Source organism: Bos indicus x Bos taurus, chromosome 24, assembly GCF_003369695.1.
Source record: "Bos indicus x Bos taurus breed Angus x Brahman F1 hybrid chromosome 24, Bos_hybrid_MaternalHap_v2.0, whole genome shotgun sequence".
Taxonomy (NCBI): Eukaryota; Metazoa; Chordata; class Mammalia; order Artiodactyla; family Bovidae; genus Bos; species Bos indicus x Bos taurus.
In genome coordinates this window covers 30,502,289-30,527,025 of record NC_040099.1, presented here as the reverse complement: position 1 = coordinate 30,527,025, position 24,737 = coordinate 30,502,289, and the positions used below count along the sequence as shown (strand labels likewise).

Here is a 24,737-nt window from a genome sequence, read left to right as displayed (position 1 = left end):
GAAACTATAAAACTCCTAGAGGAGAACATAGGCAAAACACTCTCCGACATAAATCACAGCAGGATCCTCTATGACCCACCTCCCAGAATATTGGAAATAAAAGCAAAAACAAACAAATGGGACCTAATTAAAATTAAAAGCTTCTGCACAACAAAGGAAACTATAAGCAAGGTGAAAAGACAGCCTTCAGAATGGGAGAAAATAATAGCAAATGAAGCAACTGACAAAGGATTAATCTCAAAAATATACAAGCAACTCCTGCAGCTCAATTCCAGAAAAATAAATGACCCAATCAAAAAATGGGCCAAAGAACTAAACAGACATTTCTCCAAAGAAGACATACAGATGGCTAACAAACACATGAAAAGATGCTCAACATCACTCATTATCAGAGAAATGCAAATCAAAACCACTATGAGGTACCATTTCACGCCAGTCAGAATGGCTGCGATCCAAAAGTCTACAAGCAATAAATGCTGGAGAGGGTGTGGAGAAAAGGGAACCCTCTTACACTGTTGGTGGGAATGCAAACTAGTACAGCCACTATGGAGAACAGTGTGGAGATTCCTTAAAAAAACTGGAAATAGAACTGCCATATGACCCAGCAATCCCACTGCTGGGCATACACACCGAGGAAATCAGAATTGAAAAAAACACGTGTACCCCAATGTTCATCGCAGCACTGTTTAAAATAGGCAGGACATGGAAGCAACCTAGATGTCCATCAGCAGACGAATGGATAAGAAAGCTGTGGTACATATACACAATGGAGTATTACTCAGCCATTAAAAAGAATACATTTGAATCAGTTCTAATGAGGTGGATGAAACTGGAGCCTATTATACAGAGTGAAGTAAGCCAGAAAGAAAAACACCAATACGGTATACTAACACATATATATGGACTTTAGAAAGATGGTTACGATAACCCTGTATGTGAGACAGCAAAAGAGACACAGATGTATAGAACAGTCTTTTGTGTTTTTTTGTTTTTTTTGTTTTTTTTAGAATTCCAGTTGAGCTATTTCAATAGAACAGTCTTTTGGACTCTGTGGGAGAGGGCGAGGGTGGGATGATTTGGGAGAATGGCATTAAAACATGTATAATATCATATGTGAAATGAATCGACAGTCCAGGTTCGATGCATAATACAGGATGCTTGGGCCTGGTGCACTGGGATGACCCAGAGGGATGGTATGGGGAAGGAGGTGGGAGGGGGGTTCAGGATGGGGAACACGTGTACACCTGTGGCGGATTCTTGTTGATGTATGGCAAAACCAATACAATATTGTAAAGTAATTAGCCTCCAATTAAAATAAATAAATTTATATTAAAAAAATAAATCAAATTGCATATTTTTAATAAAATGGGTAATTGTATTGAACACTATAGACATGTTGTCAAAACTTGTAAGTCATTCCAACTTTTTCAAGATCTACTTAAAAGACAGTCCAAAATTAATCCTTAATTTTTAAATTATCCTCTTCATGGTATAAAGGAGAGAATAAGTTTGTGGATTTAATTTTATTTTTATATTTTAATGAGTTATACACTGGCTCAACAGGGATATCTAGAATTTAACATGCATTTTTCTATATAAACTTTAAAGTTATTCTTTGCCTTTTGTTTTTCATTATTTTGTCGTTACCACAGATGGGGGTTTTCCAGCTGGTTTATTTGCATATTTCCACTCTTTCACCTGTGTTTATAAATATTTTGTGGGTTTTTATGGGGGGATCCTCTGTTTTAGCTCAAAAAGAGAATACTGAGGATCAACTGGAAATTGTATACTGCCCCTCTACTTTTCCTGTACCCTGTCAGTAATCTCTAATCAACTGAAATTTTTAAAATCTATTAGTTGCTGAGCACTTACTATGTATGGGCTTTTACCACTCACAGCAGGAATGCAGTCAATCCTCTGTGTCTATGGGTACCCAGAGTTTCAATCAACTGCAGATCAAAAGTATTTAAAAATATTGCAAAAATCATGCCCGAAACTTGAATTTGGGCTTCCGTCTACGGGGTTGCACAGAGTTGGACACAACTGAAGTGACGCAGCAGCAGTAGCAGCAGCAACTGTTTAAGAACATTTACATTGTATTTATAACTACTTACATGGCATTTACATGGCATTAGGCATTAGTAATCTAAAGATGATGCAATGTTTAGGGAGGACATTTACAAGTTATATGCAAATATGACACCACTTTATATAAGGGACCTGAGCATCCCAGGGGGTTCTGGAACCCATTCTCTGAGGACACCGAGGAACAAGTGGACTGCCACCTAAGAGAAGAGAAACTAAGTAACCTGCCCAAGGATAATTCAGCTTAACTTTAATTTGGTCTCTCCTTTGGGAGGTCTAATTAGAACTGATGGAGAATGTTGGTTTTGCTCCAAATGTCCAGTAAGATCGGAGGCACTTTAGCTACTTGCCTTCCCTTTAACTTTTTTGCTACTGTGCCTTTTCCCTTCTCACTAAAGCGTCCTGTAAACCTTGTGTTACCCACTGTCACAATTAAAAGGGCTACATGTCTGCGGTGGTCACTTCCCAGCGAGGTTCCTGCAGGAAAAAGTTGGGTGACTCCAAGACGGCAGTGCCCGGGCACTTCGCCTCTACCGCTTGGGCGGGAGCTGGCGGCCAAGGGCAGCCGCCAGGAAAAGCCTCCATGGGAAGCCTGTCATCCCATGCCAAGAGGTAAAGCCTTGCCCCATAAAGTACCTCAGCATTATTAAACATTTTCTATTTGTCAGGCACTTTATTGTCATTTTTATTGGCTCTTTGTACTAGTCATAACTGCATCAGAACTGTGTACACTCTTTCTTTTAATTAAGTGCTTTGGCTCAAGTGGGAAAAGACAGAACTATACAGCTCTCCGTGGGGGTCAGTCCTCAACCACTGCAGGGGGCGGGGCTCCAGGAGCTGGGCTTCACTGTGAGGAAAGATCCCCCACAGTCAGTCTGGCTGGAGCTGTCAGCCACTGACATCTGGAGCACTGCTGGACCGTTCTACTTCACCCTGATCCAGAATGTTCTTTTGGACTGTCCTAAAACACCAAAAGCACGAAAATCACATTAAGACTCTTTGAGTTCTTAAAAGACACATCCATCCACATACTTGTGCTTCGGTGTACTTTTTTTTTTTCTTTCTTCAGTGCCTGACAGCAATGCTTTTATAACTTCAACTAAGGAATTCCCTGGTAGTCCGGTGGTTAGGACTCTGTGCTCTCACTGCCAAAGGCACAGGTTCAATCCCTGGTCGGGGAACTAAGATCCTGCAAGCCATGAGGTGTAGCTAAAAATTACAAATGAAACAAAATAACCTTCAGCTATACATGACAGCCCCAGAAGTAGCACTGTAAAAGGGCCCACACCTAGACTTGGAACTTAACTCCTTGGGAACGAGGTCAACTTGAGAAACTGCCTAACCTCTCTAAGGGTCAGTTTTCCTCATCTGGAGGATGGGTATAATTCCAGCTCCTACCTTTCCCCTTCATGTTTTTTTGTATAACATCTTGACTCTGCTTAGATCACCACTCACATCTCAAAGATTGGTTCTAAAATCCATCACTCGAGATACCACAGGAGTTACCACACGTTGGGTCACTTATCTGCCTCCTCCACAAAGCTGAGTCCTCCCAGGACAAGGAGTTAATCTGTGTCCCCACAGTCTGCCCAACCCAGTAACTGACACTAGGAAGGGCCCTGCAAAGCTTCCTTAGAATGAAATCACATATTAAAAAGATCTTTGCAACCTGTAAAGCATTATTCTTATGGACCTCAGATGTGGCAGCCTACTTCATACTGGGACAGCTAAGACAGCCATGAACTAAGGCTTTCCCACAAAAGGTCACAGCAATGAGAAAGCTTACATTTTGACAACGCAAGATTTTATTTCTTCTGAGATTTTACATTTTTCTCCTCACACACTTTTAAGGTTTAAATGTTTAGTCTTTCAGTTTGGTCAGGCCACCTTTGGTCCCATTTCTTAGAAAGCAATACACACACTGTTTACTCCCCAGGCTTTACTGGTGAACAGCCAGTAGCTGGGCCAAGACCCTCCCCTCCATCAGGTCCCCCTCCTGACTTGCCCACTGCAGTTTACACTGCAGGTATTCCCACTGTCGCTTCTCCAGCGTTTTCCTTTAACTACGTCTAAGTTATTTTTTACCTTCAAATTCCTGTCCTTGCACATAGTAAGTGCTCAATAAATGAATCCTACTTTCAGAGTTATTTTGTATAACATCTTGACTTTTTCTAGCTCACCACTCACAACTCAAGGAGTGGTTCTAAAATCCATCACTCGAGATAGTAGTTAAATGCACAAAAAGGATCTAGGATTCCACGATCCTCTTTGTAAGTTAAAAAAAAAAAAAAACTTGAGAGACATACCTGGAAATTCACCATCCCTCCTCCTTAAAAAATAATCCTGAAACTAGTGAAATCACCAGCACTATGAACATCCTACTATTAGTTAAAAAAAAAAAGGCAATGTGTGACGGAACATCATGTTGAGAAAAGAAAATGAAGCTAGCATAATCCATTTTCTAATATTCTTGTTACACATTTAGGTCCCCATGTTTCTGCAGCAACATGTTTCCCACTGAAAAATAAATATACTGCCAGTCTCTCATTTTTTTCTGGAGTAAAAAACAGTGAAATATTTGTTCAAGATGGAAAGAAAATAGCTGAAGTCTATTTATATATAATTTTGTCAGGAAAAAGTCACAAGATAGAAACCAACACTCTAGATGAGCTGGCTTAATGACATTAATGGAAGTATTAAAGTTATTAATAATTAATATAATTCTAAAACCCACAAACTTATACTATTGGGACTACAATACTGTGATTATTTGAAGAGCAAACTAGAGGTAACAGATCCTGTATCACCACAGCGATCCTTGCTTATTTTATAACAGCACTCACTCTGTCAAATTAAAACAAGGCAGAAGAGGTCACTAATTGGTCAGAAATGCTGCATCCGAACACCAAGCAATTACCCTGATTCTGCAGTCTATTCAAAACATGTGTTAGTACTAGTACATATCAACTTTAAGTAAAATTTTGATTGATTTTATATAGTCTCCAAGACCAAAGTCAAGAATTAGAAAACGATAATCCACTTATGCCGGGAGGGAAACACAACAATATAAAGAAGATGTGGGCAAATACAGGCCCTACTTCTAAAATACTGGAATTAAAATTTATGAAAGTTATTGCCAAAACAACCTTTATAACGTTTTAAGACTATGTATAATGACTGCTTCCCCTAATTCCAAACCATTCCAAATAAAATTTACCCTCTTGTGAAAAGCTTAGATTTCCATCTAAGCCAAATCCCCTGGAGTTTGTAAATCCCCTGGAGTCTGGGCGGCAATTTCGCCTCCAGAGGGTGCCTCCTACCCCCTCTAGCAATGGGAAGGGTCTGCAGAACAAACTCAGAAGAAAAGTGTAGAATCTCAAAGAAAAGTAGAGGGGAGGAAAAAAACGGCTTTGGTGTAAAGGACACCTGGATGGACAGCTGGAGGTGAGCGAGAGGGAGGGGGTCTGGGACAGCCACAGTGCCAGAAGCCTCCGGGGATTGCCCACCTCCTAGGAGACCAGAGGGTGTGCTACTGGCCCGCGGCAACGGACGCCCCAGGAGGCAGAAGGGCCTGTGCAGCATCTGGATGAGCTATTCACAAGAGAAACACTGAAGACTGAGGCTGGGACTTCATCAGCAAGATCAGCCGTTTTTCATGTGTTCATCAAACGCTCCAGAGTTAAGCAATTTTCAAACAGCAATTCGTTTAACACTGATGGAGGTAAGGACGACCACTGTCCCCATGTGATTCAGGAGGGAACCAAAGCGCAGGCTGGTTCTGGGCAGAGCTGAGATTTATCGCTGGCAGTCTGGCCCCAGAGTCTGCTCTTAACATGCTCTGTGATGGGGCGTCTCAAAGAGTCTGGCTGATACTGTCCCCAGATTCGGCAGAGGCTGGGACCACATGCAGCCAAATGGAAGCATGGTAACTGGAAATACTCTGTGTTCCCTTTTTTTTTTTTTTTGCTGTATTTTAATAAGTTCTTACATTGCTCTAGCAAAGCACCTAAGGCAGTGATATGAATCTAATGTTATATCATCTTCTCTTTACTGGATTATTTTATATGAACAGCTAAGGGTTGTGGAATCAACAGCCCATGGATTTTAAAAGCAGACTCCGGAATCTGACAGTCCTGGATTCAAATCCCAGCATAGTCACTAACCAGTTTTTAGACCTTCAGGGAATTAAGTCAGCATCTATTAACCTTGGATTCCTCCTTTGTAAAGTGGAAATAATAACCACAACTCCTTGAAGGACTATGTGAGGATTAAATTAGACCAAGTAGCCCACTGCTCCCAAGTGATGCAGAGACTGCCGGTCGGGCGGGCTAGTTTAAAGCCCTCGGTTCATCTTGGTTATTATTAATACTAATGATTACACTCCACTTCCTGACTACAGAGTCAGTTAGAGGTTGAGACAGTTGACATCAGACTCTTTAAGGAGGGAATCACGGTTGTGTCTGGACTGCAGCCCAGTGACATGACAGCCTCACGACCTCACGCCTCCTCCCTTCACTCCTGCCTTGATCTGGTCCAACTGTCCACCCAGAACGGCAAAGAAGCCAGGACGGTGAACAAGCTCAACGTCTGTAACTGCCTTAAAAACTACATGCCAAAAAACCACAGCAAGTTTAGGTATCAGAATTAATCCACAAGCTCAAGAGCCCACGTGGGACCCAGCGCTATAAATCATAGTCTCCTTTGTCTTGTGTTAAGAGAGGAGGGATGGAGATGCATGGTGAGAGCCTGGACTGAACTAGGTGAGTTAAGCTGGACGGGGGACACAAAATAAAACTAGAAATCGAAAATTATAAGCTTCCAAACTAGTCTTGACATTTGGGAACCAAATTATTCACAAAGGAAGCAACACTTATCTCTGCCATTCTCCCACATTCCTTTCCGAATTCCTCTCCTTTCTTCCCAGAAGCCTACAGCCGGATGGTCTCATAAATCTGTCAACCCTTTGCAGGTAGCATATTTTTGCCTCCTTCTGTATGTGCCTAGAGCTTCCCTGGTGGCTCAGGTGGTAAAGAATGCAATGGGGGAGACCTGGGTTCAATCCCTGGGTTGGGAAGATCCCCTGGAGAAGGGAATGGCCACTCACTCCAGTATTCTTGCCTGGACAATTCCATGGACGGCTACAGTCCATGGGGGTCACAAAGAATCGGACACGACTGAGCGACTAACACTTTCGCGTCCACTTTCTTTCCTTACAGATCAAATCAAACCACCGTCTGCCAGGGTTCACGGCCAGGTGACCATCAGAAAGCAGTAATTCAGGGAGTGAAGGAGTCTAGATATTCCCAGGAAGGCTTGCCTTACAAAGATGATATTCAAAGTCTATACTTGGGTGGAGATCGGGCTGTTGATGGGGGAAAAACTGAGAGAGCCTGGTAGGTGCCCAGGGCTCTCCTCAAGGTCTCCCCAGTTTCTGAGGATTGCAGAAAAGGACTAGACATAGGAGATGCTTACACCACCCCTGCCTTCACACCTTTGGGACCTCATTGTACCCTCCTCACCCATATTACCAAACTCATTGCCTGGAAGGCCCACGGAAGCTGAACTGCTTCCAGCTGCTAAACACAAATCACACATCTCAGAAAGCAGTGGGTTTCCAGAAAAAGGAAGTTGCCACTGGGGTCTGCAAAGCAGCACCAGAGCAAACTGCTGTGACAAAACCTCCAATTAAAGCTCAGACACTCTGGCCTTCCAATACTGGAAGATGTCACCCACACCCATTTGTTTCTGTGACCCAAGACTCGGACAAATTTAGGATATAATAAAAAAGATAATCAGTCTCAGTCTCTAAGAGAGAGTTTGCTGTCAGATACAAAAGGATCTTTTTTTAGGGGAAAAAGAAAAGGTTTCATCAGATTGTTAACACATAAGCCAAAAGGAATAAAGTCTGACTGTAAAGAAAGTGTTGAACAGAAAGCCAAGCAGAATTACTGAAAACCTAAAACACATCTAATTAGGTTGGGTCTCCAGTAGCCCAAGGGGATTCAATGGGGTCTATTGCCTAGTTCATATAGTCATGGGTGCCAGGTAAACCCCACGTGCAGGTTCAGCTTCAGCCCATAGCCCCCTGCTCTAGTGAGGCGTCTCAAAAAGTTAAAACGCCTACTTATTTCTAGACCATAAGCAGCTCATTCTCTTCTCGAAGGAGAATAGACAAAGAGGAACTTTCGCAACTCGGGAAAACCAAAGGGCCTACAACTTTACCCGAAACGTTCGCGCATCAAGCAGAAAGTCACTTCAGCTTGGAAGCCCCTCCTCTGAATCCAGCTCCTCTTGGCAACCCTTAGCAGGCAGCAAGAGGTTCAGGTAACAGTGGCTGAGTGGAAGTCAGCATCTTTAGAAAACCACTAGTGTTAAATAAAAACATCAGCACAATGTTTCAAATTCTAAAACTATGTTTTCTTTCATTTCTTTCATTTATCAAAGGCAATCAATTTCCCTTCATCACTTCCCACCTCTCTACCCCATATCTAAATTCTCCAAAGGAGGACTTCCCTGGCGGTCCGGTGGTTAAGACTCTGCGTCTCCAATGCAGGGAGCGCAGGTTTGCTCCCTGTTCAGAGAACTAAGATCCCACATCCCTCAAGGTATGGGGGTGGGGGCAGCAAAAAAATTCTCCAGAGAAGTCTTTCAAATGGCATCCTAACTAATTGGTATGATGCAGTGAATGACTGAATGATCAAAGAGAAGTTTAAAAAAAAAGAAAAGTTCTAGATACCTAGTCTATATGTCTGGTCCTAAGATTTTCAACACAGGTAACCACAGAGCAACTTCTGTATCAACTTTGCTTTTGAAATGGCGATGCAGACACCAAATGATAACTCGAAAGTGAACTTTTCATAAATCACTGAAATGGAGCTTTGGCCTAAATCAAGGTGAAAATGTAAGAGGTCTCATATACAACATGCAGTCCCATTTGAAGAAACTCTTCTTGCTTGAAATCTGTCTACAGTGATGAAAGGATGGCCTTTTACGTAACATTTGTCAGGGGAGCCAGATTTTAAATCAAGGTGATCCAAAGATTTACATTTAGATGACTGGCATCCACTTTTCCCTTTGGCAGCAAATAGTTTTTCTCCCTTTTCTGGATTAGATTCGATAGTGAGCTGACATGTGTGCATGCACGCACACTCAGTGGCTCGTCGTGTCTGACCGTTTGTGGCCCCATGGACTATAGCCTTCCAGGCTCCTCTGTCCATGTGATTTTCCAGGCAGGAATACTGGAGTGAGCTGCCCATGATATATATGTGGGTTTGTATCAATTTAAAACAACACACCTGAGTACTCATGGCAATATTAATACAAAAGAGTAAAATTACATATTTCTTTCCCAAATGACTTGCAAAAACAGACTTTCAAAACATTGAGTGTTTTACCTTTTAACTGTCTTTATTTTAATCTCCTTTAATATTTAATGAGACCAAAATCTTGCCAGTGAGACTACTTGCCAAGTGGAAAATGATTAATTTATAAAGATTTCTGGTACCAAAGCCAAAATAGTAGGTGTTCAGCAATTGTTTCCTAAAAGAACGAAGAAACTTCCATTACTTAGGCTAATGCCACTTAGTTCCTTTACCAATTTGAACTTTCTATAAAGGAGAGCAAACATTCCTGCATGAGAAAAAAGAATACAGCCACAAAGTATTATTAAAAATCAGGAAAACATCCATTTTACACAAGGTGGTTAATCCTAACCGCTCCAGATAACCTACCATTGACATAACTGTTAAACACCCTTCTGTCTCAACTGAGAGGCTTCCCAGATGGCTCAGTGGTCAAGAACCCGCTTTGCAATGCAGGAGACGTGGGTTCGATCCCTGGGTCAGGAAGATCCTCTCCTGGAAGAAGAAATGGCAACCCACTCCAGAATTCTTACCGGGATAATCCCGTGGACAGAGGAGCCTGGCAGGCTACAGTCCGTGGGGTTGCCAAGAGTTGGACATGACTAAGCATGAACGTACCTTTCACATTTACAGAAGTTTGAGTCCACCTTTAAGACAAAAAAAAAAAAGAGTATCCTGCCTGCCTAGTCTCCAAAACAAAATAGGACTTTGGCAATTATTTCAATGACACGTAAAATGCATGTTTTTTTCACGTAAGTAGTTAGAACGAATATTCCTTCTCTCTTCCCGCATGACAGAACCTGAATGAAGACTGGATTTCCAAGTGCTGTCAGCATCCAGCTTCTTCAAAGGCAAGGTCATGAACCACTGGGTGTGTCCCACGGGGAAGCTGCTCTAATTTTCAGCTTGGAGATTTGAAGGACAGACTCTGGTCCCTAGTGAACTCAATGAAACAGAAAACACTGGACGTGTACCACCAACCCCAGAATCTCGCCACTGATAGGTTTCCTACTTACAGAATTCCTTAAAAGTATTTCTGGAGGTAATTTGGGTTAGGGTCAAGAAACTTCAACTGAGGACACCTTTCTCACAAGTTTACAAATGCTGCCAAGTGTTGATGAGGCAAGAAAAATGCCACATTTTCATGCAAAGAGAACAACTATGAAGAGGCTGAATAGGAGACGTGCTAAGCCTTTAAATATGTACCATGTAATCACCTGGGAGTTAGGAAGTTGTACCAATAAGGAGATCATCTTAGACACAACAGCCTTGGGGTGGAGGAGGGGAGAGAACTAAGACCATCTCTTACTTTGAACACAGACATTCAAGAGATTAAAGAGTGAATCAGTTAAGGTAACCATCACAACCACCAAGCCTCCACCCCCTTCAAAATTAAATAAAGCCAGGAACTTCACATGAGTGAAAGAATCACAAATTCCATAATCTTCATTAATCCTTACGTGCATTCATTTGTCAACCAGTCCCATAAGTAATACACTTATGAACACCCTCAAGAAGTAAAAGAGTAAATGCATTTACAGTAACAGGCTCTTCATTTGCTGAGAAACTTCAGATATGATGAAAGACTCAAACAGGGTGTCACTGTGTCATCAAGCAGTCCTTAGTGGAATTCAGTGTGACTCCACTTGATAAGCTCTAGCCTGCACTAAGGTTAGACAGCCTATGTTTTATAATTAAGTAATAATGACTGAACCTCGAGGTACACAGGGTATTTCCTGCAAATTAATGACCAGCCAAAGGAGCTGCCGACCTAAAGTGATGCCTTAGGCCAGCAACCCCAGCCAGTCATTAAACCCCAGGAAATGCCCTGAACCTCAATACTGATTTTAGTAAATACAGGAGGAAAAAGTTTAATATCAGCTTTGTACTTACATTGAACATGCATTTCATACTTAGAATGCTCAGACTTTTGAAGGGAATTCTACAGAAGTTACTAAATAGTTCCCTTAAACTTCTTAATGCTGATGAAAAAAATTTTTACTCTAACATTAGCGAAAGCAAAGAAACTTTTTGTAGTGTTTTAACTGCAAAGGATTTAGCTAAGATACTGTTTGAAAGGCATAGTGATAACATAACCAACATATGGACATATGGACACTCCAATCTATATTTAACTTGGGAGTTACCTAACAAGAACTCAAGAACAAAAGCATCGGTGTCCAGGTTTATAGAAATGACTGATCTCACTCAGTTAAAATAAAAGACTGTGGCGGAGTGCTGTAATTCTTAGGAAAAAACCAAACCAACGAAAACAAAGGTCCTTCATATTTTGCGGATCTTAAGTCAGGATTCCATGTGACACTAGAGTCAAAAAATCAGTAGACAGATGCCAGGGGACCAACTGCTTCACTGTTATTTCAAGCAGATAGGTACTTTAATAAAATCTCTTAGGCTTTTAACTCTTAATCAGGTGCTACTTGAAATCAGGACATTTTAAGGGTTTTACTTTATCAGAAGAATCTGATCATTTATTTTTGCTTTCAAAGAAAAAGTAAATCCAGAGTCCCATCCTTCCAACTCCCTAAACCACCTCGTGGTCTGTCAGAAACTGTGCACTACAAGCACAGAGAGATACACAGCCTCCGGGTCTCTCGTGTCTTAGAGAACTCTGGTGTTTATAGTACCATTCACAAACCCTTTCTCAGTTGGCCTTGAGGCTTGCTGATTAGCCAGTAAGCGTCTGAAAGGGTCAGTTTATCCAGAACTGGAATTTCCACTTTGGAAAAAGCATAGAGGTTCCTGACATCTGTGCCTTGAAAGGCCTGCCCTACACCCCCAAACTCAGGGCCAAGCTGTAAAAACCCAGGGGCTACTCCTGTCTGAAGAAGAGAGGAGGGTCCCCAAGGACCTCTGCTTTTTGACTCCTACAGCACAGTATCCAAAAGATGAACTTAGCTTTAAAAGAATATGAATATATTCTTCTAGGAAAAATAGTAAGACAAATATCCAATTGAACCTCTAATCTCAACCCAGAAGTCTAACCACTTAGAATTAAATAATTTTAATGTTCAAACAGCTCCCTTATCTTTGTTAAGGATCCTGAAGCCCAGAGAGGTGAAGTGATTTACCCGAGGTGGCTCAGCTTCTGAGCTAGCTTACTTCAGACTTCTTTCCACTCTAATCTGCTGTTATCTCAACTGTCTATCTTGCCATCACTTAACTGCGCCCTAGACCAACAGGTCCATGGCGCTAGGAAAGAGCCAAGTTCCAGTGCCCACACAGCCCAGCACATAAAGCATGCTCCAACTGGGAAACTGGTGGCAGTACAGACACTACCTTTCCAAACCATCAACAAGTGACTCAGTTGATGAAAACGACATCCCAAACGGGTGCTTTACATTCAACTACACCTCACAGTATAAACTGGCACTCGCCCACAACTCTCCAAAATCCGCCCCTTACAGGAAGTGGGAATGGCATGTATGAGTTATAAATAATCATTTATAACTGCTTTTCTACCTTTATAAGTCAGTGTGAATATGTACTAGAGTATTTTAATGGTTGCTTTATGCAAAGATAGTTTAAGTAACTGCTTCATTTAGAGGCACAGTATTCCTGCACGCTTTGCCGTCTAAAACCCAGACATTCAATGGAGGGTTGAGCCGACCCTTTTGTTCTGTGAACTCTGAAGTTTTCAGCGTTACTGCGGCAGCAGGGAGTGTTAGGTAGCTGGCCCTGTCACAGCCTTTATGGTTAGGTGGAAACTTTCCTGAAAAGCGTCAAGAGAGTTAAGCTTCTAACAGTGAAATCAAATCCGATTCAGCTTATCTGCTACTTTGAAAAATTTCCCCCGCCCCCCACCAACCCAGGCCTGCGTGAGCCCAAGTTAGTCTCCAAGTGGTACCAGAGAAACACTTCATGCACAGACTTTGGTTTGGTTACCTGGGTGGGGGAAATAATAGCAGGTGAAACTATTGTGGGAGAATTGCTGCTTCTGTGCCCATTGGCTTCCGGAAGAAGAGGCAGGGGGTCGTGTTTCACCGAAACCACTACCACCGCGTCCACAGGCTCCGAGGGGCGGATACAAAGTCTTTTAGGGGAAGAGGGGCCGCACATCTCCCCCGACCCGAACACCGACTCGTACAGGGCGCGCTTGGGCGCAGCCTCCGATTTCACGTCGGGCCCGACCTGGCTGTCTCTGGGGAGGATATAGGTGTTCCCCAGCGAGGGCGGCTGGGGGCGGTGGTGGTGGGAGGGATGGGTGGGGGGCTGGTGGGAGTGGTGGCGAGCCGCCCCGTTCAGAGCCTCAGCGTAGCAGCCCTGCGGGGCGGGCGAGCCCAGTTTGGTACCGATGCCGGCGATGCTGTTGAGCGTGGCGATGGAGACGGCGCCGATGCAGTGGTTGGTGTAGGTCTTGGAGAGTTTGGCCGCCTTGGAGAGCATCTGCATCCTGGTGCCCAGCAAGTTCTTGCCGATGGCTTTGTTCTCGTACCAAGTCACATCGCCCTCGCTGCAGTGGTCCCGGGGCCGCTGGAAGAACGCCTTGCACAGGGGGTTGCGCTTCGACAAGTACTTTACGAAGCTGGCATAGGGGCAGAACTCGGTGCCCGTCTCATACATGCGCGGCAAGTTCTCCTCGTCGCTGCTCTCGGCGCGCTTCTTGCTCCACGACGACGAGCGCGACTTGTGGTAGGGCCCGAGGGACTTGAAGTAGACGAACTTGCGGCCATCCTCGTCCATGGCCAGCCCGAAGGAGTCCTCCTCCAGCTCGCGCTGATTCTCGCGGCCGCGCGTGCAGAAGTACATGCACGTCTCGAACCAGACCTTGTTGAGCAGCCCGAAGGGCGTGTTGGTGCTGAAGACGCTGGAGGTGTAGAGCTTGCGCAGGTCGGCGCGCGTGATGGCTTGCTTCTGCACCACCGGCCCCGCGCCCTGCTCCTCGAGCTTGCGGATAACCGCGGCCAGCGTCAGGTTGGCGCTGCGCAGCTCGGGGTCCTTGGTGAGGTCGAGCGTGCGGCAGTACGGGGGCTCGTTGAGGTAGCGGTTGAGGGAGCTGCGGATGCTGATGAGCGACGACTTGCTGTAGAGCTGGCCGCTCTTGGAGCGGGCCTCGGCGTAGAAGGAGCGCAGCACGCGGCACAGCGCCCCCTTGTCCATGGTCTCGAAGTCCGGGCTTTGCGCCTTCTCGCTCAGGTATTCCCGGAAGATGCGCACGGCGTAGCGGGTGGCCAGCCGGGTGTTCTCGCTCAGCCGGGCCCGCTCGGGGCGCTGCAGCACGTCGGGGTCCAGCTCGGCGCCGGCCCCGGGCGGCCCGCCGCGGGCCCGGGGCGCCAACAGTCGCGGCGGCGCCTCGGGCTCCAGCGCGCCGCTCTGGTCCATATTGATCCTATGGACCGGCTCGGGCTCCAGCTCCTCCCCGGCCGAGTCCTCGGGCTCTAGGGGCTCGTCCCAATCCAGCCCCATCTCCTCCTCCTCCTCCTCGTCCTCCTCCAGCCCCCCACCTCCGTCCTCCTCCTCCTCCTCGTCCCCCGTTATCTGCACCTCCTGGATCTCGTCCTCCTCCTCGTCTTCCTCCTCCTCCTCGCCCGCGCTGCAGTAGTGCGGGCGGCCGTGGCGGCGGCCGCGGCCCCCCACCCCGCGCTCGCCCTCGCCCCGCTCCCCATTGTTCTCGGCGGCGGCGGCGGCGGCGCTGCCGCCCGCGCTGGTGTTACAGTCCCCGCTGCCAGGCATTCTCGCCATATTGCCGTCTCTCTGCCAGTCCTCGGGCAGGGCGCATGCGCTATATTGGACCGCAGCGCTGAGAGCTTTTGTGTTTAATGACCTTCAGCTACCGGGAGGCAAAGCCGGGCTCTTAAAGGAGCCGCGCGCCAATTGTCAGTTCGGAGCGCGGCTCCGGAGGGGCAGCAGCGCGCGGGGGATGGAGGGGTAGGGAGGCGGGGGTACGTTAGACAGGCAGCGCGTAAGGACCGAGGCTGGCTGGACCCTCTTCCTCCCCCACCCCTCTCCCCACTCCGAAGAAAACTTTGAAGGGGGGGGGGGGTGAAGGAAGGGGAGGGAGAGCTGTCGATGGGGGTGAAACACTCCCAACTTACCCTCTGGTTGAGTGGCGCGCGGGCCCGGGCGGGAGCGAGGGAGGGCCGGCTGGGAGGGCGGGGCGGTCTCGCTTCTCTAAGTAATGCCCGAGGAGCAGTGCCCCTTCCACCGCCCCCTCATTGCCCCCCGGAGCCGGGGGTTCGGGGAGGCGGCTGCACCCGGCGGGCCGCGGATGCTGCTTCGAGAAGCCCGTGTCTGGGGCCGCCCGGAACGGAGCGGAGCAGGCAGGTTAATGAGCAGGGTGGAGGAGGCACGGCGAGGCCCCGCACCCTCTCTGCGCCCGCGGCCAGGGCGCAGCGGGCGAGGCTTGGGAGCGGGATGGGGCTGGCGGCAGCGGTGGCTCCCCCACCTACTTGCTGGGGGCGAGGCGCGGGGGCTTGGGGCCAGCCGCAAGGCTCCCAGCTCTCTTTCCGACTCTTGCAAAGGAGCGAAACACGCCCCACGTCAGCCTCATCCCTTTCGACTTTTCCAACAGCCACTTTTAAGCTGTCATTAAAGACCTGGGGCGCTCCCCGTAGGTCTGGGGCAAGTCCGCGCCGGTCCAGCCAGCCTGGGGAAGGAGCAAAGGCAGAAAGACTGGGAGGGGCGGGTGGGAGGGGAGACGCGGGGGAGAGGCGCTCGAGACCCCAGGGACCCCTCCCCACCCGCCCAGGCCACCGCCCTCCTGCCTCGAAGCAAACTAACAAAGCTCCCGACGGCGAGGCGCTCCACCTGGTCGGAGCGGGCATCGCCAGTCCCTAAGACCCTGGGGGCCGGTGGGCGGGAAAAAAGTGAACTTGGGTCTCGGCCGCCCCCGCCGCCGCCACGATTCCGGCAATTCGGATCCTGGGCGCGCTCTGGTTCCAAGTTTGCCAACCGCCATTCGTTCGCCCTCGGGGCTGTGCTGCCTTCGGCGCGCGGGGGCGGGCACCTCCGAAACTGGAAAGGCGGCCAGAGAGCTCGCCGGGTCCCGCTTTCCCATCGGAGACACTGTCCCATTTCCAGCCAAACGCCCGCCCACGGAGCGCCCAGGCTCCGGGCACGTCCTTGTCACCGCCTCCAGGACTCCAGGCCCGGGGGCAGCGCCCCCAGACCCACCAAGACCTCGGCTCATTTCTTTGGAGGCACAGCCGCGGCCGCCATCTCCGGACTTTGGAATGCCTTCTAACTTGCTCCTCCTCGGGGAGCCCGAGTGTGTCCCCCTAGCGCGCTGGTCAACTCCGAGTCCCAGGCCGGCCCGCGGGTGAGGCTGCCTCTGCAGCCCTTCGAGTGCGTCCTCGGATCTCAGTCCGAATTCTCAGCACTTGGGCTGCGAGGGTCTACTCAATTGCTAGTCCCCTGCGACACCCCCCCTCCTCCCACACACACACACATACACACACACCAGGCCCTCTGTCTTGCTTTCAGGGCAGTTTATAATCTTGCGCATCAAAAGTAACACATGAGGCAATTTGTAATTTAAAAAAAAAAAGAAGAAAAGAGGAAGGAAGGAAGACTAGGTCTCTGGACCGCATGGGCGTCTAAAGTGGGAGTCGACAGTGTCTCCCCAGCGACCAGTCTCGCCCTCCGCGCGCCTCCTCGGCCCTGGACGCCGCCGCTGAGCTTGGGGGAAACCGCGCGAGGTGTGAACAAGTTAGAGCAAGTCACTGCCTCGCGGGCCCCCTCCTGCTCCTCGGGGAAACACACACACACATACACACACCACACTCTCATCAGTCCTCCTCTCTGCAGAGAACTGTCTGGGGAGTGGGGGGAGGGCTGGGATCCGGAGGTAGCACTCCTCGGGAATCTTTCCCAAGGTGCGGCCCGCTGTGTCCAAACGCCACTGTGCTGGGGATGTATAGAAAGGAGCTCAAGGCAGTAGGCTGCGAAGCTAGTCGCACCCGCGGTCCCGCGCACACGACCTGGCACACATCAGCCGCACCGGCTACTTCCGGAAGGCTGGCCCTATGTCCCGGGATGCTCCCAGGTTTGGGGGCCTCCGGAGCCCTCCCGCCCGGCATGTCAGCCCTGCGGAGAATTCAGGTGGGCGCCCGGCAAGTTCCCCGCCAGGGCTGCTCCCCGCCCGGCGGCCCTCACCGCGGATTCATTGAGCCCAGAGGCCGCATTGGCTCGGGGCTGCGCTCCGGGCTCGGCCCAGGGACTCGGACCACACTCCAGAGGCGGAGCAGCTTCCCAAGGTCTCCCCACTTCTGCGGGCGGCAGGGGTGCCCCCGACTCCCTCCGCCCCGGCTCCCCTCCCAGCTGGGCGAGCTGCTTTGAATTGCTCGCAATTTGCCGAAGGCGGTGTGCTGGGTTGGACGCTCCGGGAAACAAAGCAACCAAAAACAGCTCCCAGTTGACGTCAACTTATTTCCAGAAAAGAAAATAGTTTTGTGCTCCCAGGACAAAATCGCCCCCAGGGCAGGTCTCTACTGGCAAAAGCCAGGGGGCGGGGGTGGGGAAGAGAAGAACCAAAAAAAAAAAAAAAAAAAAAAACCCAAGTGCAAATAACTTTTTAACGGAGTTGGGAAAACAGCAGCTTTTGAGGTTGCCTGGATATTTTGCAAACGACGGTCAGGACCCCCGCTAATATTAGATACGAAAAAACGCACCTCGGAAAAGTACGCGTTGGCCTGATTAGCGGGCGACCGGGAATCGGCTTCGTGACATCCGCTCCTGAAACGCTACCAAAATTCTTTGCCCGTAATGATACTTCATCAAATATTGGTAAAGACCTCTTCAGGATAATACTTAAGAGTATTTACCAGGAAGAGCACTCAGGAAAACCAAGCAGTTATAAACCTGTTCACCAACGACACCCTCCCCCGCCCACCCCAAACACATAGACACCGACACCTTCCCCAAATGTTGCTTGATTTTTAAAACCCAATAACACAGAATTACAGCTGAGTTCATAACGGAGTTCAATTCTAGCTTTAATAAATGATTCCTTAAAAACATCCTGTGGTTCACACATGCTCAATTCCAAATTGAGAGGATCAAAAGACCTTTCTTATTATTTTGGTAGCGAAGCAATATTGGTTATCTTCTGCCTATGAGCCCAGCCTCCCTTCCTCCACTTTGATTTTGCCCTACCATGAAGTCCCTTTAGCTCACCACTTGAAACTGACAGCTGCCTCTCCTTCCTTGTAAAGACGGTTATTTCTTGTGCAGGATAGCTTCTGCACATAGAAAACATACAGCTTCTTCATATAAAAGACAATTCCAGCACTGTATAGAGCATTTATTGCAATTATTTAACAGTCAGCTACCCTAAGAGGTTTACAACTTCAACAAGATACTCATACTCATCATCATTTTCTGTCTCTTCATTATCATTATAAAGTATCACATATATATCTGTGCTTCTCCATTTCTTAGATTACTTGAAAGTAGTGGCATGGTTGTTTTGGAAGGAAAAATTCCCAATGTTTTCTCTTCATTTTCTAACCCACCTACTTACTCCCATTCAGTCCATACTTTGTGAGTTTGTGCCATAAAGAAACATTCAACTCTGATTACAGTCTTCTGACCTTATCTATTATATAATAATGTAATTGCTTTTTATATGTTTCCTCTCCTACGTCAATATACCTTTGTCATTTAGGCTGGTGCTCAGGACACAGCACTCCAGTTGTTCACCGTGAATGAATGAATAGGATATATGTTTAGTTAGCCGTTAAGGAATAAACATTTTGGGGAAACATCTGAAATATCATGAGTCTGAATTTCTATACTAAAAAATTTTTGTAGGATGGAAAGTAACTATACGACAACATTACTGTTTGCAGTAATATTTACAAGTTAAAGTGAACGTAATGACTGCTTTGGTTTAATATTTCCTTGAAATTGATTCCCGCTCTGGTGGACCACATTATAGGAAGTTATTGCAGGAGTAAGGGACTGGGGAATGCAGGTAGCTATTTGTCAAGAGACATGAGCTGGGGAGGATTTAAGTGGATAAATTCAAGAAATGTTGTGTGTTCTTGAGGGCAGAGGTCATAAAAAGGAATCAGTTCATCATTGTTTGGAAAGATTGAAGGCAGGAGAAGAAGGGGACAACAGAGGATGAGATGGTTGGATGGCATCACCAACTCGATGGACTTGAATTTGAGCAAGCTCCAGGAGTTGGTGATGGACAGGGAAGCCTGGCGTGCTACAGGCCACAGGGTTGCAAAGAGTTGGTGACTACCAAGCGACTGAACTGAACAGTAATTTTTTATTTCATCACTGTTTTTAGTTTCTCCTTTTAAAGTCATGCTTTCTTGATTTGATTACTAATAAAAGATTTATAAAGCAGTCTGGAGGTTAAATGAGAATTCAAATCAAAACTATTTTGACATATCTTTGTTTCAGAGTTTTACTACTAAATTCTGCTGAATTTAATTGAAAATCATCTTGAGTAATGTTTTTTCTAACTCAGATGAAAATAGAATCCATGTAATCTAACTCTATGATGTGGAAGAAAACTCTGTAAGAGCAGAAACTGTGTCCTTTATCACCTCATCTCTGGTTCATTTCCAGTACAGTTCCTTAGTGTATTTTAGCAGAGTGGCTGGTACATAGTAGACACTCAATAAACATACAAATATTTATGTGTGGGGTGAGAGCTAACCACCACAAAAGTTCACAGAGCAGTTGTTCAATTGCTAAGCCATGTCTGATTCTTTGTGATCCCATAGACTACAGCACACGAGGCTTCTCTGTCCTTCATCATCTCCAACGGTTTGCTCAAACTCATGTCCATTGAGTCAGTGATGCCATCCAACCATCTCATTCTCTGCTGTCCCCTTCTCCTCCTGCCCTCAATCTTTCCCAGCATCAGGGTCGTTTCTGATGAGTCGGCTCTTCACATCAGGTGGCCAAAGTATTGGAACTTCAACATCAGTCCTTCCAATGAATATTCAGGGTTGATTTCCTTTAGGATTGTCTGGTTTGATCTCCTTGCTGTCCAAGGGACTCTCAAAAGTCATCTCCAGCACCACAGTTGGAAAGCATCAGTTCTTTGGTGCTGAGCCTTCTTAATGGTCCAACTCTCACATCTGTACATGACTACTGGAAAAACCATAACTTTGATTATTACAGACCATTGTCAGCAAAGTGATTCATTTTGAAATGAAAACATTCAACTGTTAGCTCTTAGTTACTAAGACTCTAGTATTTCCAGGCTTGAATATAAACAAGAAAACCAGGGCCAGAAGGGCTCCCAAAGATTAAGCCACTTGCCCAAGCTCTCTGAGACCTCTGTAGGTCAGGAAACTTTGGCTCTGTAGCCCAATGTTAAGTGGCTTGCCACAATCAGCTTCTAGGAACCAAAGAATGAAAATAAAAAATAAAAATCTTCAAGGGAACAATTCCCTATCACTAAAATACTTCTCTGTCATCCGATTTGGGAATCTTGGAGAGTTAGAATAGGACTCCCCCAAGACCTTGGACTGTGAGCACAGCAGAAATAGCCTAAGAAGCTGTCACCTTTATCACTTGGCACCTAAAATACTGGGATTATTTTCCAGGGCTGTTGTAAGTAGAGACCCATTTGTGTCTTAGAAGAAATGAAGATTTTAGAGACAAAAGGAACGCCCACAAACCCAATCAGACCAGAATTAGGTGTTTCTGTTGAACTCCTAGGTTGTCCCATATTACTCTCTAGGGAGTAAGAAGGATTTTACCTATTTTTATCTTTGATGTTTTGTCAAAAAAAAAAAAAAAAAAAAAAAGGTCAGAGTGAACTTACCACAGTGATTCACAGAAGTAGAATTTTTCGTTTCTAATTGCCACCTGGTAACTATAATTCTTGATCTTTCTACCTAATAATCACCTACCAGTCTCCTAGGCTGTTTGTAAAATAAATAATATCTTAAAGGAATGTAGTTTTCCATAAGAGAATTATGTTTTTGTAGAGCCTAAGAGAGTGCTATTTCTCTTTGTTATAATATTCTGATAATGAAACTCGTCTTGGCTAATAATGAAGTCAAATGTAAAGGCTGTCAAAGTTAAGTCAAACATAAAATTAATAATGATAGTAATTTCTCTTCTAGTCATTTATATTTAAAGAGCTTGTAGGATTGAAGTGGATGTTAGTCCTATTATTAAATAACATTTAGTTCAATACCATTACAGTACTAATTAAAGTGGAAAAGGAGATTCAGATATGTGTTAATGTCACATAACTAATATATATATCTTACATGTGCTAAGTCACTTCAGTTGGGTTGCACTCTTTGTGACCCCATGGACTGTAGCCTGCCAGGCTCGTCTGTCTATGGGATTCTCCAGGCAAGAATACTGAAGTGGATTGCCATGCCCTCCTCCATATCTTACATAATGGAAGAGTTATTACAATTGTCTTAGAAGATAAAATATTCATGAAACTATTAGCTATATGCCAAAAAAGTAACTTATTAGTAAAAGCAAAACAAAACAAACAACAAAAATGTCATCACTTTATCCCCAAATGTTGGTATGAAAATGTTATTCTCATATATTTTATTGTCAATATCAATTAAGACAGCCTTTTAAGAAAGCAAGTAGGCAACCTCTCAAAAGCCACGAAAATGTTCATATTCTATGACCCAGAAATTGCTTCCAGAAATTCATTTTCATAAGAAATATCTAATTGTATTTGTGTTTTGCTAAAGTTTGGTTTATTTCATCTGAACCATTTGGACAAATGAGTTTTGCAAGATATGTCATCAAGTGTGCTCTGGAACTACATTTCATTGTGTCTTGGACACTTGACCTTTGTTCACAGACATTTAGAGAATATTAGTTGAATGAAAGAAGGAAGAAGTTCAGTTAGGCTAGAATCCTGTCTTCTCATGTTCTACAGCAATGCCAAGTACCCTTTGACAAATATCAGTAATTTGTCAGAAGGTGAAGATAAAGTATATGAACTAATAGGGCAAAGCAAGATACATTTTAAAGCTGGTATTGCGATATCTTCAGGACTTGGAGAAAGTTTAAGGACCAGATTTTGAAGCTCTTGACAGCTTAGTCTAGGTATGTGGTGGCAATTCACAGGACGTGCAGAGGAGTAGGTATGTGCCTGCCCCGTGGCTGTTTCTAAATGAACTAAAAAAGAAAGAAAGAAAAAAATCCCCTTTTAAATACCCAGAAGCACTAACCCACATTTTGAACTAATTGACTTACTTTTTCTTAGGAAAGCTTAATTTAACTGATAGGGGCACATGGGTTTATCTGAATATTTAAAGAAGCCCTGGGATGGGCTTGTTCTATTTCTTTAATTTGTTGCTGGAGATCCAGGTTTTTGCACTTGATGAAGAAGACTGCTTTGGAGAGGGGCGGGAAAGCTGGAAGCAGTGTGACCTAACTCCTCTATTTTGGGATCTAAGTTTGTAGAGCCAGGGCACCGGGAGATACCAGTACAGAACTCACCATTCTATGTGTTCCTACCGTCTGTGGTTAGATTAGGCTACCCCAGGGGTTACATGTTGTTGCTACTCCAAATAAAAACAGGCTCCTCTAAAAACAGATGGCATCTGTTTGTTTCACTATCTTTTCAGCTCATTTTTACTTTAAAGTAAAAAACAGCAACAAAGCAAAACTGATTTATCATTCTTTTCTGATTATAAAAGCAGTGGTTTTTCAGATTCAGAAAGTGTAGAAATCTGGAAAAACATATACGCACCATATTTCATTCTTATTAAGGTTTAGAGAGTGCTTGCTGTGAGTCTTATTTTTTATATTAACACTCTCAAGTCGTTCTCGAAAATATATGTGAGCATTGTTCCTAGTTTCCAGATGAGTAGAAACCCAGAGAGCTTAAATAACTTGTCAACATCGCACAGCTAATGGAGGTAGAACGTGGGCACACACACGCTTAATCCACCGAAACAGGTCCTTCGGTTCTGTTTTCCACAGCACCGCCTCCCCCCGCCCCCCCAAAAAACACTCTTTGATTCAAGTATATTTCCATGAATTCAATCTCAGGTGATCTGCTGTTTAAATTATATATATTTCAAAATCTGTAATTCAAAATATGTAGGCAGAGGATTTTTGGCAAAGTGCCGAGTATATGGTAGGAGGCAAATAAAACAGAAGATTCTCTCCAGGAACACAACGCGCCTGATTCCAGGGAGGGGCGAACCTTCAGTAGGTTCATGTGGTCAGGAGTTTTCTTTCTGCCTTCCTCTTAGTTATCTTATTTCCATCTGACACAGGAAAACAGGTTAACTTAGTCTTTATCCAACTCTGGGAAGTTGAGTTGGACTATCAAAACTTGAGGATGAACTCATTTCAAATCTGTTTTTGCCATCCAGATGGTAATACACATAGGAACTAGCTTTATTTTATTTTTATGTTTTTAAATTTCATTTGTTTATTTTTGGCTGTGCTGGGTCTTCAGTGCTGTGCAGGCTTTTCTTTAGTTGCAGTGCATGGGCTTCGCATCGCAGTGGCTTCTCTTGTTTCAGAGCATGGGCTCTAGGGCACGTGGGCTTCAGCAGTTGCAGCACATGGGCTCTAGAGCTCAGGTTCAGTAGTTGTAGTGCACCGGCTTAGTTGCTTTCTGGCTTTTGGGATCTTCCCAGATTAGGGATTGAACCTGTGTCTCCCGCATTGGCAGGCGGATTGCTTACAGATGGATACACTGGGGAAGCCCTGTTGTTTTGTTTTGGTTTTGTTTTTATTTCAAGTTTATTTATTTAAAAAATTTTACTTTATATTGGGGTATAGTTGATTAACAATGTTGTGTTAGTTTCAGGGGTAGCAAAATGATTCACTTATATGTGTACATGTACCTATTCTTTTTCAAATTTTTTTCCCACTTAGATGATTAGAGAGTATTGAGCAGAATTCCCTGTGCTATACAGTAAGTCCTTGTTAGTTATCTATTTTAAATATAGTAATGTGTATATGTCATTCCTGGGGCTTCCCAGTGGTCCTAGTGGTAAAGAACCTGCCTGCCAATGCAGGAGACGTAAGAGACTGGGTTCGATCCCTGGGTTGGGAAGATCCCCTGGAGGAGAATATGGCAACCCACTCCAGTATTCTTGCTTGGAGAATCCCATGGACAGAGGATCCTGGTGGGCTATGATCCAGGGGGTAACAAAGAGTGGGACATAACTGAAGCAACTTAGCATACATGTGCATATATCATTATCAAACTCCCAACAGAACCTAGCTTTAAATGATCACTGAACAGCCCAGGAAAATCTGTTCTCTGGTTACTATTCCCAGTTCGCATCGTAAGACTTTTTGTGCTTTAGCACCATGTTTTAATGACCCACATTCTTTCCAAACTCACAACTAATTTAG

At 45.4% G+C, this 24,737-nt stretch overlaps 1 protein-coding gene across 3 annotated transcripts in view; it reads right to left on the bottom strand.

Annotated features, from left to right (window-relative positions):
- The window catches only part of KCTD1 (potassium channel tetramerization domain containing 1), a 215,225-nt gene that overhangs the window by 88,218 nt on the left and 102,270 nt on the right, over positions 1 to 24,737 (bottom strand). Inside the window, exon 1 of one of the 3 annotated variants that reach the window (XM_027525576.1) lies at positions 15,500 to 15,859. The exons of 1 other annotated variant lie outside the window; for it this stretch is intronic. Coding sequence is in view for 1 of the 2 variants with exons in the window: in XM_027525573.1 (XP_027381374.1) it covers positions 13,350 to 15,146 (1,797 nt within the window). In the remaining variant the exon portion in view is untranslated. Of the gene's footprint in view, positions 1 to 13,349; positions 15,398 to 15,499; positions 15,860 to 24,737 lie in introns of those variants that run through there. One more of the 3 variants, XM_027525573.1, reaches the window with a different exon arrangement.